At 38.8% G+C, this 16,433-nt stretch overlaps 1 protein-coding gene across 2 annotated transcripts in view; it reads left to right on the forward strand.

Moving 5' to 3' along the window:
- The window catches only part of CHIC1 (cysteine rich hydrophobic domain 1), a 54,429-nt gene extending 52,834 nt beyond the window's left edge, over window positions 1-1,595 (forward strand). For both annotated transcript variants that reach the window (XM_031944737.1, XM_031944738.1), the window contains 2 exons: window positions 406-488; window positions 971-1,595. In XM_031944737.1, coding sequence (XP_031800597.1) covers window positions 406-462 — 57 coding nt within the window. In that variant the 3' untranslated portion in view covers window positions 463-488; window positions 971-1,595. The remainder of the gene's footprint in view (window positions 1-405; window positions 489-970) is intronic.
- The last annotated feature ends 14,838 nt before the right edge of the window (window positions 1,596-16,433 follow it).

Here is a 16,433-nt window from a genome sequence, read left to right on the forward strand (position 1 = left end):
AAGACAAGTAACCAGGTGCAACTTGACATAGTTGAACATAAAACTCCAATGCTTTGTTCCAAGGGGGGGAGGTTTGCCCTTTTAGAGAACCTAGTACTCTATGGTGGGTTTATGAAGAGTAAGGATTGACATCATCAACTTGACTTACTTCTCAAACTGATTAAATATATAAAAACAATATCAGGCAAATAAATCATCATCTGGATTTTTTTAATCCATTAATAATAAGAAAGGCACAGCAAAGTGGATGAAGACTCTGTAGTTAGTGTTTCCCACCAATTATTTCATATGAAGGATTCTCTTCCCAGTATTCTGTGTTCTAAAGTCCCTTCTAGCATTGACATTCCATGTCCCTAAGACCCTTTCCAGGTTCCATGGCTTCCATCTCTAGCATTTTATTTACAGATGACTAGAACATCATGCAAGAAGACTAGAACTCTAAGAAGAGAAGAAGGAAGTTGAAGAGGGGCCCTCCAAAAGTGTCCAAGGTAAAGGAATCACCACTTCTATTGACAATGAAACCTTAGTCTACTGGCCTAAGATGTACACAATGGGGCTAATGTAACCCACAGCTTGCTTAATGCTAAGCCATTAATGGGCTTTATTTCTTCGAGTGCTGTGGATGGAGAGCTTGTGAAATAGAGCATTTAATCACATTTATATTTTGGGGGAAATACGCCTACTATCTGCACACTTTGCACAATGTATTGTGCACATTTTCTTCTAAACTGAGCCCTACATTTAGATCTAGTAAACACTTCATAATGTGCAGGCTGTCTGAATTCCATCTCTGTCCTCTCCTACTAGGTGTCTCTGTCACAGTTATTTCAATCAGCATTTTAGCTGTGTGTTGAGAGAGGAAAGGGGCGATTTGTTTTTCGATTAAACCCCCGCTGAGCCAGCCCTGAAAGCTAACTGTTAATATTGCTTTAGGGCTCTAAGAATCACAAGGGCTTTTGATCTATTCCAGACACTGAGTCACAACTGGGGCGGGGAAGGATGAAGAATGCATTTGAGTACAAGATATTAGAATGCTTCACCAATGGCTGATTTGGCTCCTCAGAGCAGTGGCTTCCTGTGAGTTGTTACAGCACCAAAAAGGAAGAACAGAGTGGAGATCTGAACATGAAAAATAGCTGGTGCAATCATGTGAGCTCCTGGGATCTGACTAATCAGCATGCTCCTCAAAGACCACTCTATTTTCCCCCTCCCTAGACCAGGCATTTCAGTTTTAGATAATGTATACTCAGAGACTTAAAACAGAGACAAGTTTCAGAATGAACTTGACCCATGTTTGGGCAATGTTTTGTTCTAGTTAGATCACTCCTGATTTATAAGGGCATGGTTGATTTTTTTCAACAAACATTTTAGGATTTAGAGCTGGAAGGTACTTTAAAAGTCACCTAAACTAACATCCTCAATTTACAGATGAGGAAACAGAGTTAGAGTGTGATCTTGGGTCACAACAAATACCTTGGCTACACACATTAATTAAAGTGTTAAAGTGCTTTCTGTGTCCTAGGCCTACAACAGAATTTTTTCCTATTCAGCCACTTGTGCCCTAACTTCATGTGATTGAAAAATGGGAGAACGACACAGTTCCTGCCTCCCATCTCCACTGCCCATCCTTTAACACCAATGCCACCTCTCTCTTTCCTAGTTCCTTGCCTATAGTTTCTGTGATCCTTTCCAGCTGAATGCACGGTACTTTCTGCTACCTGTTGATGAAGTTAGCAGACTGTATTGAATTGTGGTTGTTTTTCTAAGCTCCTTAAAAGCAGAGATCATGTATTATGATTAGAAGCAAAGAATATTCATGTTAGAATTCAAGATAGAAGAACCTCTAGCTACTAAGTGATGGATCTGGAGGGATTTGAATTGAGGTCTCTGGATTGTAAATGGATTGTTTTCTTATCACTCAGTAGAAATTACTCTTTCCAAAATAACTGGTCATCTTCTAATTACCAAAGCCAACAGCCTTTTTCTCAATTGTCATCCTTCTTGACCTCTTGACCTCCCTGTGGCATTTGGTACTGTTGACTGGTCCCTCCTGGACACACACTGCCAGTTTTTAGTTTCCCTTGCTAGATCATCTCCCATACTGTAGCGCCCCCCCCCAACTTCCTTCCTAGACGCTTTTTTTCTCCCTTTACTCTCTTCATAACTTAATTAACTCCCATAGATTCAGTTACCATTTCTGTGTAAACAACTTGCAGATTTGGCCTACTCTTTCTCACAAGTTCCATTCTTACATCACCAATTGTCTTTTGGTTGTTGGGTTTGATTTTTTTGTTGTTGTTTTTGCTGCTTTTTTGGTGAGGCAATTAAGGTTAAGTGACTTGTCCAGGGTCACACAGTTAGGCAGTGTTAAATGTCTGAGGCTGGGTTTGAACTTAGATGTTCCTGAATTCAAGGCCAGTTATTTATCCACTATACTATCTAGCTGCCAATTGCCTTTTAGATATTTCAAACCGGATCTCCCAAATCAGCTCCAAATTCAGTATGTCCTAAATAAAACTATTTTCCCCCTCAAACTCTTTCTAGTCACCCAGGTTTAAAAGCTTGTTGTAGAGTCAGCCTTGATTCCAAATTGACCTTCCCCCTCCCATATCTAATTATTTTTCAAATTTTGTTGGCTTTTAACTCCATCATATCTCTACTCTCTGACCCTTTTCTTTCCATGATAGCCAGAACTCTAATTCTAAACCTTACCACCTTTTGCCTGGACTATTGCCACATTTTCATCAGTTTCCTTGTCCCCAATTTCTTTTCTATGTCGTCCATCTTCCAAACAGTTGCCAAAGTGATATTCCTAAAGCAAAGGTGTGGTTAAGCAGCTTTGATGGCTCCCAGTTTCTTCTGATCAAATACCAGCTCCTTAGACATATAAAGACAACCTGACTGCAGCCTACCTTTCAAGGCTTATTACAGAATTCTATTCTCTAGCCAAATTGATCTGCTTGCTGTTTGTCACATACAATATTCCATCTCTCATCTCTAACTTCACAGTCTGTCTTTTAGATGTGGAGAGTGTTTTTTCACTACCTTTCACTTGGATTATTGCAATAGCCTTCTGGTTGGCTTCCTTGCCCCACATCTGTCCCCATTCCAATCCATTCTCCCTCTCGCCATTTAATTGATTTTCCTAAAGCATAGTTTTGAACTTGTCACCCTTTTCCCCATTCTATGAACTTCAACGTTTCCTTTTTACCTCCAAAATCCAATATGAAATCCTGTTTCGCATTCATTGGCCTTCAGAATCTCACCCTTTCTTCCTTTTCCACTTTTTTTTTTATACTTTCCGTATACTCTGTGGTCTGGTGTCAGTAGTCTCCTGACTGTTCCTCAGAATTTGCCATTTCCTGATTTTCTGGGCATTTTCTCTAGCTGCTTCGCATGTCCCTTTGCCTCCTGACTTCCTTGACTTTCTTTATGCCCTATCTAAAATCCCAGGTTTTATAGGAAATCGAATCCAGTCCCTCTTCATTCTAGTGTCCTGTCTTGTGTCTGCTACTGTAATCCCATTTGGGGTTTCTCTGGCAGAGATACTGAATCATTCATCATTTCCTTTTCCAGCTTGTTTTATAGATGAGAAAACTAAGCCAAGTTAAGTGATTTACTCAGAAGTGTCTTCCTGACTCCAGGCCTGATGCTTTATTCACTGTAGTACGACCTAACTGCCTCTTCTCCTTATTATCTCTGATTTATCCTGTCTATATTTTGATGGATCTAGTGGGATTTGAATCATCTCCCCTATTATATTATGAGCTCCCTATAAGAACAAAGACTTTGGCTTTTCTTTGTAACCCCAACACTTAGCATGGTGCCTGGAACATGTGCATTAATGTGATTCTTTCCACTTCTTAGAATCTCCAATTTCCTTCAAAACTTAGCTCCAGCCCTTTCTCTTACATGAGACCTTTCTTGCTTCCTCCAGGTATCATTGCATTGTCGATTTTGAGCTGGAAAAAATTCTGGAGGTCATCTTCTCCAACCCCTTCAAGATTACACAAGTAGTAAAGCATCAGAGGTAGAATTTGAACCTATGTTCTCCAACTTCAATAGAGTGTAAAGTCCTTGAGGGTAGGGATTTGTGTTTTTTGTCTGTTCCCAGCATGAGTACCTTATACATAGTAGGTGCTTAATATACTGAGCCACCATCCTTCCTTCTTTCTTGCATTGCTCAGGGACTCATCTTTTAAAGGGTTTAGGAGTCAGGGGGGATACAACTCAGTCTCAGAAGGCAGAAGTTAGATGCCAGTGCCACAAACTAAATTCAAAGAAACCTGTCTATCCAGTGACCATTTGGTCAGGGAACCCTTCAAGTTGTCCTTCCCTGTTCAGAATAGGATCTGAAGCTACATTCTGCAGAGCCTAGCTCTTGGCTACATTGTTCCACATGAAACACTGGGTCTTCTGCCCATTTTTCAGGAGGTGGAGCCAAGCTGATGCTGCAGGAAATAGAGGCATCCCTGGACAGCAGTGCTCATCATATAAAGGGAGAAATATAGAAACTGCTCTCTGGATTTCATTTGGTAGTAAAAGGTCCTCCCCCCCCCCATGTGACCTTGAGTGAGTCTCTTCTCCCTGAGAGTTATACTTTGGCCTTGAACGCTTTCTATGATTCTGTGAGCAACATCAAAGGATTTTTAGGCTTACAGGTAGAATAAACCTTGCTCGTCTATTCCAGTCCCCCCTTAAACCCAGAAAAGCACAAGGTTACACAAGTACTATAAGATTCAGACTCAAGTCTTCCAATTATGAATCCAGTGCTCTTTCCAATAAGTCACTTTGGACTGGAGGTCCAAAGGAGATGCCCAAGCAAATGGTTCAGTGAGCTCTCTGTTCTGGTAACTGAATAACCAAACCAAAAAATGGTCCTTGCCTACAGGAAGCTTACAGTCTACTGAGGGATGCAGCCTTTGAACAGAAAAGGAAATGCAAGATTATTTGGGGAAAAGAACTGTAGGAATTAGAAGGTTCAGAAAAGGCCTCCTCTAGGAGGCATCTGAGCTTAGCTTCAGCTTTCTAAGATGTGAAGAAGGAGCACATCTTATATTCCTGGTTTGTGGGACAGTATGGGCATAGACACAGCATGAAATGTAGCTGAAATGGGGAGTGTTCTACTGAGTGGGAACCGACTTACACAGGAACCTTTAGATTCTCATCTGAGAAGTCTGCATTTTCTCCAAGGACAATAGAGAGCTACCAAGGATTCAGGAACAGAGGGCTAGCATGGACAGTCACCCACCTTTAAAAAAGGTACCTTCATAGTGAAGTGGAAAATGGCTTGGAGAAGGGACATGTTTGACACAGGGAAACTAAGTTATTTCAACAATCTAGGCAAGAGGCAATGAAGGCCTGAAGAAGGGTGATTGGATATAAGGGAACATATTGTACTGGAAAAGGGAGAAACAGGAGGATTTGGAAATAGATTGGATATGTGGGTTGAGAGAGAGGGGAGCCAAGGATGACACTGAGGTTAGGAGCTTGGTAGACCGGGAAGACTATAATGGAGAGTTCAAAAGAAGGGAAGGATAAAGGAGTTCTGTTTGGTTCACACAAACCTCTAACCAGTTGTCACAAAAGGTGCATGTTGTCGACTGGGTGGTGCAGTGGATAGAGCACCAGGTCCGAAGTCATAAAAACTTATCTTCTTGAGTTCTAATCTGACTTCAGATACTAGCCTGGGCAAGTCACTTCACCCTTTTTGTCTTAATTTCCTCATTTGTAAAAGGAACTGGAGAAGGAAATGGCAAACCACTCTAGTATCTTTGCCAAGAAAATTACAAAATGGGGGTTTTCATGAAAAGCCACATATGATTGAAATGACTGAACAACTACACCATCTTTATTTTGAATTTTGGATGTTGATTGTTTCAATTTAAGTCTAAGACTTTACATTGATCTCTGAAAACCCATGTTCAGCCATTCTGGAGTTTTTTCTTCTTTCATCCAGTATCTGACAAAGAAGTGACTCTTCTTGTCAAGTCCAAATCCTTTTTATAGACCTGGGATGGGAATGCCATTTGCATTCAGAGAGAGAAGTATGGAGACTGAATGTGGATTGAAGCAGAGTATTTTCACCTTCATTTGACGTTTTTTTTTCCTTTCTCATGTTTTTTTCCCTTTTGGTCTCATTTTTCTTCCACAACATGACAAATAAGGAAATATTGCACATATTTAACCTATATCAGATTGCTTGCTGTCTTGGGGTGGGAGGAGGTAAGGGACAAAGAGAAAAAAATTTGGAGCACAAAGTTTTACAAGAATGAATGTTGAAAACTACATGTGTATTCAGAAAAATAAAATACTATTGAGAAAAAAAAAAAAAGACCAAACCCTCTACTTGTGCCACTGAGTCCATCCCATCTTAGCTCCTTCAGGAACTTGTTTCTTCAAGTTCCTCCCCTGCCACATCCTCATCTCTTTCTCTCATCTCTCCCTAAATCTCTTTGCTTTTGAAAAAAGTTCCAGGAAGATTATAATTGTATAAAAGAATTCTGTGTTACCTTCTTTAAAAGAAATGTATCCAAATGAGTCAATAATGAACCCAGTTGCATTCACTTAATTCTTGAGGCCAAGATTTGACAAGTTTTTACAAAAGAACAAATCCAGGATCGTTATTTGTGCATCTGTGAACATGACTGCATCCCTAATGGGTACTTAGTGTGCCACACTAAACAGCTTCCCTCCAGAAGGGCTTTTTCCTGAGAGGGAGCATGGGGCCAAGGCTGTGATGCCAAACAATAGCTGTGGAAAGGAGTGGGTAAAACACAACCATGGGGAAATTAATAGTGAGAAAGACAGGAATGATGGAAGGCATAGTTTGTTGAGGGATAAGGGAATTCACCTAATTTCCACATAGCAAAATAGAGAGATTTTGGCAAGAGTGCTAGAAAAATAACTATCACGGAAGCTCAGAGTTGGAAAGGGGCCTCAAGTTCCAGCTAGTTCAACCTGTATCTGCCAAAGTATCCCCTCTGCACTAAATATGCCTCAAAAGCTCTTGAGAGTCTATGATTAAAAAAGATTTTAAAAATAATGGATATTGCAACTTCCCCAAAAAAACCTGAAAAAAAAACAACAATAACAAAAACAAATAACAAGAGATAGTGAAAGATAGAAGGACCCAGTGTGCTATGGTCCATGGTGATCACAAAGACTTGGCCACAATTGAACAACCAGACAACAACTTCTTTCCTTTCTGAACCTTAAATATATTTTGAGTATGCAAAACATAAGTTGCAAGATAGCTGGGGTTTTTTACAAAAATAATAATCATAGCTAGCATTTCTATTGCACATTAATATTTGCAAAGTGCTTTAACTTATATTCTCTCATATTATCTTCATAACAATCCCTGGAAGTAGGTGCTAGTATTATTCCCATTTTACAGATAAGGAAACTTAGATCGAGGTTAAATGATGTAAGTCACACAGTACAGAATTGAATTAAGGTCTTTCTGCCCCCAGACCCAGCACTAGACACTGTGCTACCTAGATTTTGTCTTCCAGCAACATCTGGATGCTTTATCTGCTTCTTGGCCAGATTCTCTTTGAATTGTTAGGGTGTATGATGCAGTCAGTACTTTTTGCACACATAGCATTTATAATGAATTTCTTCATGTAGAGGAAGCATAATGTAGTGGAAAGATTACTGACTTTAGAGTCATCAAAATCTAGGTTTAACTCCCTTATTAGTAGTAAACCTTGGCAAATGACTTCCTTTCCTTGGGCCTCGGTAAAATGAAAGGGGTTGGACTTCATGGTCCCTGAGGTCCCTTCTAGTTCTAAATCTAAGATGCTATATGTGACTTTGGGCCTCAGTTTCTTCTTCTGTAAAATAATGGCCTTTGGAGTCCTTTACAGCTCTATGATCCTATCTTCTTCTTTTAAAACCAACAGAAATATTTACCATCATATCATTGTGCCTTATATGCAAAAGAGATGTAATTAAACAAGATCATTATGAGGTGCTGTGACTGAACCTTCTTCACAGCACCATCAAGGCTCCTTGAGATTTCTGAGGTGAGTGGGGCAGACTGTAGTCATGGAAGGGAGTGAGAACACAAAGGCTGAACACATAATTTTGTTCTTATTGGCGACATACTTTGATTACATTATATCTCTCCATCTCTTGGCATTATATTCCAGAAAGTCAAGTATTTTTATGTGTATTGAATGTCTTTGGAAGTATAATGAAGCCCTGTGGATCTCTTCTCAGAGTCATATTTATAAATATGTAAAATATAATACCTGGGTTTACAAAGGAAACCAATTGAAATTGTTATCCAAGTATTTAAAAAAGCAAGTCCATGGACCCCCATGTTAACAATTTCCAGTGGGCTAAGTTTCTCATGTCATGCAGTCAACTCAGAAACCAATAGTCGCTGCCTTTCTGCCTTCCTTATTAGGGGTTTGCCTAGAGGGGAATTTTGTGTATTTATTTTAACGAATTATTATGATCCAATAGCTGAATGAACTGGAAAGCCAGGGAGTATGGTGGGGAAAAGAATAAATGGGAGCTAGCAGAAAGAGTGCTTGAATTAGAGGGAGGCGACCTGTTTTTTTGAGTCCAATTTCTGCCACTGGATGGTTTGGGGACATTGATTAAACTACTTCTCTCTCGATATCAGTTTCTTTGTCTGCAAAGTAGAGACAGGGCTGTTGTGAGGCAAGAGATGAGAGGAATGGATCTTGGGACAAAGGTAAGACAAATACACATTTGAAGGCCATATTACACATGTGGCATAATGGTTTAGGCCATCGAAATTGGACTTGAAACTTGGGTTTGAATCTTGAATCTGATATTTTAAGGTGGAGGTGTCAAATAAATGACCCAGTAGTACATGATAACATTATTAGGTGGTTTTCTTAAATCATTTATGTGAGATAATTTTCCCCATTCTTCCTTTCCCTTCCCCCTATTCCTAGTACATACCTCTTTCTTACCCTTCCATTCTTTTCAGATCATAATAGATTCACAACCATGTCTTCTAAATAGATTCTCTCTAACTGCCCTAGTGTTGACAGTTCTTAGGACTTAAAAGTATCATCAGCCCATATAGAAATAGAAATTCTTTGGTACTGTCTAGTCCCTTATGATTTCTCATGTTCACCTTTTTATGATTTTTTTTTCTTTTCTTTTTAAGACTTAAGCCTTGTGTCAAATTTTCTATTCATCTCTAGTCTTTTCACCAGAATTCTTTTTTTATCAAATCAATCAATGCCTTATCTATCTTATTGTTTTTCCTCATAAAACCAGCTCTTAAGTTTATTTATTAGCTCATTTTTACCTTTAATCTTAATCTCACCTTTGATTTTCAATTTTGTGTTCAATTGGGCATTTTTACTTTGTTCTTTTTTGGGTTTTTTAGTTGTAGCCCTAATTCATCGTTCTGCTCTTTTTTCATTTTGTTAGTGTAAGAATTTAGAGAAATAAAATTTCCCCTAAGTACTGTTTTAGCTGTATCCCATAAATTTTGGGATGTTGTCTCGTTGTCATTCTCTTTAATAAAATTATCGATTGTTTCTATGATTTGTTTTTTGGCCCACTTATACCTTGGGATTGGATTATTTGGCTTCCAATAAATTTTTAATCCGTCTTTCCACTGATCTTTTTGGATATAATTTTATTGCACCATGATCTGAAAATATTACATTTCATATTTGTGCCTTTTATATTTGATTTTGAGGTTTTCATGCTTTATTATATGGTTTACTTTTGTGAAAGTATCATGTGCTGTTGAGAAAAATAGATATATTCCTTTTTGTTCCCATTCAGTTTTCTCCCAAGGCCTATTATATTTAACTTTTCTTACATTCTGTTTACCTCTTTAGTTTCTTTCTTCTTTATTTTTTGGTTGGATTTATCAAGTTCTGAGAGGGGGCTATTGAGGTTCCCCACAAGTATACTTTTGCTGTCTATTTCTTCATGTAATTCATTTAACTTCTTCATTGAGAATTTGGATGCTATACCACTTGATACATATACGTTTAGTATTGCTTCATTAGTTTCCTTCCTTATTTCATTTAATCAGGTCTGTTTTTGCTTTTGCTTTATTTGAGATCAGGATTGCTAGCCCTGCTTTTTTTTTTTTTTTTTAACTTCAACTGAAATGTAATAGAATCTGCTCCAGTCCCTTACCTTTATTTATCTTGTCTTTCTGTTTCAAGTGTGTTTCTTGTAAACAATATATTGTAGGATTCAGGTTTTTTTGATCCTCCCTGTTTTCCACCTTTGTTTTATGGGAGAGTTCCTCCCAATCACATTCACAGTTGTGATTATTGCCTGTGTTTCTCTTTATCCAGTTCTTCCTCCTGTTTGTCCTTTTACCCTTTTCCTCCTCACCAGTGTTTTCCTTCTGTCTACTACAGCTATACCTTATCTTCCCTGCCTTCTATCAGTCCCTATCCTCCCCTACCCTCCCCTTTACTTAATCTCATCTCTTCCTATTTCCATGTAGGGTAAAATAGATTTCTATATTCAATTGATTGTGTATATTATTTCCTCTTTGAGACACTATGGATGAAAGTAAACTTCAAGTGATGCTCATGGCCTATCCTCTCTTCATCCACTGTAATAGTTCTTTTGTGCCTCTTCATGTGAAATGGTTAACCCCATTCCACCTCTGCTTCCTTCTATACCCAGTGTACTCCCCTTTCTCATCACTTAGTTTTTTATTCCTTCAAATTCATCTTATGCCCAATATCTTCTATCTATGTATATTCCTTATAGCTGTACTATTAATGATACAATTATTAAAAATTACAAGTATTATTTTCCTGTATGTGGATGTAAATAGTTGAGTTCTATTGAATCTCTTATGTTGACTCTTTTTTGTAATTCTTTTGTATCACTTTCATTTCTTTTCCCAATCTTTCTCCTACCTCTTTTATGTGATTTTAAGCTCCTTTTTGACTTTAATGAGTTGTTTCTGAGCTTAAGACTGCTTCCTGTTTTTCTTTGAGCTTTTGCCCATAGGTGTTTTGACATTGTTATCCTCTTCTGAAATTGTGTCTTGGTCTTCCCAGTCACCATATTAGCTTTCTGTGGTCAGATTTTTTTTTAATTGTTTTTTGCCCCCTCTCCCCACCTCTTTCTCTTTCCCTCTCTCTCCTTCCCTCCCTTCATCCTCCCCTCCCTCTCCTTTCTCTTCCATGGGTGGAAGAAATACTGTCTTAGACTTCTTATGCCCTGGTTGTTTGCCTGATGCTACACTAATATTACCTTGAGGCCCATGGGGGACACTCATGTCTTATGCTGGCTGAAAGAGTGGGGTGAGGGATGACTGGCGCTATTGGAGGCTGTAGAGCTCTGGCAACTTAAGTGGTGCTGAGCTGGTGTCCTAGTGGTGGTGTCTAGAATGTGCTAAGCTAACAGATAAGGTGTTTCTTTGTTTCCCCAGCTACTGAGGCACATGGAAGTCTGTCTGCCAGAGGATGCTTAATTTCCAAGGGCTGTGCCAGAGCATGTAGTGATTTCCTGGAGCTGAAGTCTGTAGACTCCTCTGTTTTTGCCAAGGCACATGAGGGTCCTGGTATGGTGTTTGCCTGCTCTGCCACCTTATGGCTTATGATCTCCTGCTGATTTGCTGAGGTGAGATTTGCTACTGGCTCTCTGAGGAGTTTCCTGTGTTGGACCACCCTACCTTTACCTGAGTGAGAGGTACCTGTCATGTGGATCTTTCGAGTTTCCTGGATAAAGAATTCTTTCATCTTGTCTCCTTAACTGGCAAGTTTTGCCACTGCAGGATCTGTATTGGGGTGCTATTTTATACTTATCTGGAGGTGAACATAGGAGGGTTACAGCGATTCACTGCTTACTCCTCCATCTTGGCTCCCAGAAGTAGAATTATAGCTGCTAAATCTTGTGTGATCTTGATTATGGCTCGTGGTCTTTGACTTTTTTTGTTTGTTTGTTTCTGTCTGCATTTGCTATTTTCATCCTTGACCTGGGAGTTCTGGATATTTGCTATTCTATTCCTGGAGTTTTCATTTTGGATTTCTTTCAGGAGGTTTTGGGTAGATTATTTCAGTCTCTATTTACTCTCTGCTTCTAAAGTATCTGGGCATTTTTTGGTATAATCTCTTGAAATATGATGTCTAGGCTCTTTTTTTGTTCATAGGTTTTAGGAAGTTCAATAATTCTTACATTTTTTTAAATCCTCAATCTATTTTCCAGGTCATTTTCTTTCTGATTGGAGATTTCATATTTTCATCTATTTTTTTTTCATTCTTTTGGTTTTAATTTACTAGTTGTCAATGTCTCATGGAATCATTAGATTCCACTTGGCCAATTCTGATTTTTAAGAAGTTATTTTTATCAGTGAAGTTTTCTGCTTCTTTTACCATTTGACCTGTTCTACTTTTTAATGAGTTTTTCTTCAGTATTTTTGTGCCCTTTTTACATTGTACATAGCTCTAATTTCTTTCCCAAATTTTTCCTTTAATATTCTTATTTGATTTTTAAATTAATCCTTTTGTTTTTTAAAAATCTCTTTCTTTAGCTCTTGTAAGAATTTTTGCTAGACTTGTGTACAAGATGCATTTTTCTTTGATGCTTGTAGATAATTTCAAATCATTGTTCTAAGTTTATGTCTTGAAGTTCCTCGTAATCATAGTAGATTTTTATGACAGGTTCTTTCCTTGTTTGCTCATTTTTTTCCAGCCTACTTCTTGACTTTACTTTTTGTCTGGGCTTTGCTCACCTCTGGTGTGGAATGACTGATCTAAGCATCTGTTTGTCTTTCTCCTACTTTCACAACTTGGTCTGGGGGCCTGTAAGTTTTCAGTTCTTTAAAATTGTTGTAATACAAGGGGAGAGATCTGGTCACTGCCCTCCTGGTCTGTGCTCTGTATTTTATACAGGTAGAACCCTTGCTCCCCCAGGACTTCAAATTCTCCTCTCCCTTTTGGAACCCTGAATAGGGTAATGGGAGACAGTTGCTGGATGGCACCTGTTCCTTTTCTCATTGCTGGTACAGGAGTCCTTTGAGATCAAGTGTAGTTTCCTTACCCTCCCTGGGCACTGGGCTTCACTTCATCATTGCTACTACTACCATAGCCTAATGCTTGTTCTATTGTGCATGCATTCTTGGCCATCGCCCATCCTACTGTCTGCAAATCTCTCTTTCTATCTTCCTAAGCTTCCATGGGCTGGAAATATGACTCATTGTGACTTTTTCTTGGCTTTGTCAATCAGAATTAGGTTTGGCTTGTTTTCTAGGTCATTGTGGGAAAGTTCTTACTCTGCCATCTTGATTCCACCATCTTGACTCCACCATAGTTTTCTAAGTCAATATGTGGTATACAGGAATACAGGTATACATTTATTATATACAGATTAGTAGCCCCCCTTTCTATCTGAGTGTGATACCACTGCTTTAAGGATTTTAGGATCAGAACCAGGAGGAACCTTTAAGTCAACCCCTTCTTTTTTTGAGTGAGGAAACTGAGTCCTAGAGAAGGGAAGTGACTTGCCTAAGATTTCAAAGTTAGAGAATAGCAGAAGTAGGATTTGAACCCAGGTGGTGCTCTTGTCACTGCATATCATCTGAACTGTGAAGTTACTCTACATTGAAGAGCCTTAGTTTAGTCATCTATTAAATGAGGTTGGTGATGCTGTAGGGCAGATACATTTTGTTGGCTCAGATACTGGCTTCTGCCTCTGATGTCCCTCTTCTACTCTCACATCTTGCTCTGGGTGCTTGTAAGGGTTTCATGTTTGGTAATTTTCAAGGGGAGGGCAGAGAAAGGGAGGGATCAAGCTCAGAGAGGGTTGGTGAGGTGTTCAGTGCTCCCAAGATCAGTCATTGAGTTTTGCTTGAAAGAGTGTTGGCTTCAGAATCTGAGGCTCTAAGCTGAAGTTCCAGCTTTGCTTCAAGCCTCATAGCTTGTTCTGTTTCTTTTTTCTAAAATGGGACTATTTAAGCAATTTACTTCCTCCTCTGTTAATCTGTGCAGCCTATATTTTTTGAAGGTATTCATCCATTTCACTTAAGTAGTCAAATTTATTGGCATAAAATTGGGCAAAATAACTCCTAATTATTGCTCATATTTCCTCTTCATTAGTGGCAAGTTCTCCCTTTTCATTTTTAAGACTAACAATTTGATTTTCCTCTTTCCTTTTTTTAATCAGATTTACTAAGGGTTTGCCTATTTTGTTGGTTTTTTCATAGAACTAACTCTTAGTTCTATTAATTCAATAGTTTCTTTTTATTTTCAATTTTATTGATCTCTCCTTTTATTTTTAGAATTTCAAGTTTAGTGTTTGACTGGGGCTTTTTAATTTATTCCATTTCTAGCATTTTTAGTTGCAAGCCCAACTCATTGACCTTCTTTTTCTTTATTTTATGCAAGTAGGCCTCTAGAGATATGAAAATTCCCCTTATTACCGCTTTGGCTGAATCCCACACATTTTGGTATGACATCTCATTATTGTCATTTTCTTGGTTGAAGTTATTAATTATGTCTATGATTTGCTGTTTTACCCAATCATTGTTTAGGATGAAATTATTTAGTTTCCAATTATTTTCTGATCTATTTTCTCCTGGCTTTTTATTGAATGCAATTTTCATTGCATTGTGGTCTGAAAAGGATGCATTTACTATTTCTGCCTTACTGCATTTGAGTTTGAGGTTTTTATGTCCTAATATATGGTCAATTTTTGTATAGGTTCCATGAACTTCTGAGAAGAAAGTGTACTCCCTTTCTATCTCCATTCAGTTTTTTCCAAAGATCTATCATATCTAACTTTTCTAGTATTCTATTTACCTCTTTGACTTCTTTCTTATTAATTTTGTGGTTTGATTTATCTAGTTCTGAGAGTGCAAGGTTGAGATCTCCCACTATTATAGTTTTGCTGTCTATTTCTTCTTGCAGCTCTCTTAATTTCTCTTTTAAGAATTTAGATGCTACACCACTTGATGCATATGTGTTCAATATTGATATTGCTTCATTATCTATGCTACCCTTTAGCAAGATATAGTGCCCTTCCTTATCTCTTTTAATTAGATCAATTTTTGCTTTTGCTTGATCTGAGATCAGGATGGCTACCCCTGCTTTTTTTTACTTCACCTGAAGCATAGTAGACTCTGCTCCAGCCTTTTACCTTTATTCTGTATATATCACCCTGCTTCAGGTGTGTTTCCTGTAAACAACATGTTGTAGGATTCTGGCTGCTATCTGCCTCTGCTGAATGGGGAAGTTTACCTCATTCACATTTATGGTTAAAACTACTAATTCTATATTTCCTGCCATCTTATTATCCCCAAATTATGTTTTTCTCTTTTCTTTCCTGTGAAGGTTTTCTTGGAGGCAGCCTTAGTCTCAGTTGAAATAAATAATTACTCTAAAATTGCAGCCAGCTGGTAAAAATGCAAACGTTTATTTCTCCTTCCAAAATAGCCCGGTTAGTTGAGGCCTAACTCTCTGCTTGAGATCTTGCAGCTTTGTCCTTGGCTTCTGCCTCTGCTTTCTTCAGCCTCCAGCTCAACTCCGACTCATGGCTTCTCAATCTCCAACTGAGGCAAGTACCCTCTGTATCTCCCAGAGTGCTCTATTTATGCTACTTCTCCGAGAGTGGAATTGTGGGATATCTCCCAGCATGTTCTCTGAAATATCCCAAACATGTGAACTCCATTGAGTTCTTAGATACTTATGAGCTCTCTAAAGGTGTGAACACAAGCATTGTTTCCATCAGTTGTACTTAGCACCTAGTTCAAGTTCTGGCCCAAAATAACTCTTTCTAAGATTAAATCAACTCCAATGGCTCAACACTTTGTAAAGATCCCAACACTTTCCTGTGGTGTTCTCTTCTTTTATATAATATATAATGGTTCTCTGGGAGCAGGTTTCTTGGGGAGGTTTTCCGGAGGCAGCCTTAGTTTTAGTTACAAGTAAATAATCACCCAAATGCAGCCAGGTGCTAACAGTTCAGATCTTTTATTGTGTCCAATATAGTCCAGTTAGTCTTCTTAGAGGCCTCTCTCTCTCCTTGGTTCTAAGAGTTTTTGCAGCATTGTCCTTTGCTTCTGCCTCTGCTTTCTTCATCCTCCAGCCAGCACCTCCTTGCCTGGGGCTGGGCAGCTTTCTGGAAAGTCTTTCAGACCAGCGTGGGTCTCAGTGGGAGAAGTGCAAGAGCCCAGCCACCATGGCTGTGTGAGATGAAGTGAATCTGGTTGCTCCTCCGAGAGTGGGCTTCTGCTGAAGTGACCGATGTTCCCTTCTTCAATCTAATTCAGCTGAACTCCCCGAGAGAGCCTCTGTTTGTTTCTTATATATGACCTCTTCTGAGAGAGTGGGATTATGGGTTTCTCCCAGAGTGCTTTCTGGCCCTGAGAGCTTCAAGGGAGGTGTGAATTCGGATATCTCATACTAAACCCTGAAATCTCCCAAACGTGTGAACTCCAATGAGTACTTAAATACTTC

The sequence above is a fragment of the Sarcophilus harrisii genome, chromosome X, assembly GCF_902635505.1.
Source record: "Sarcophilus harrisii chromosome X, mSarHar1.11, whole genome shotgun sequence".
Classification (NCBI taxonomy): domain Eukaryota; kingdom Metazoa; phylum Chordata; class Mammalia; order Dasyuromorphia; family Dasyuridae; genus Sarcophilus; species Sarcophilus harrisii.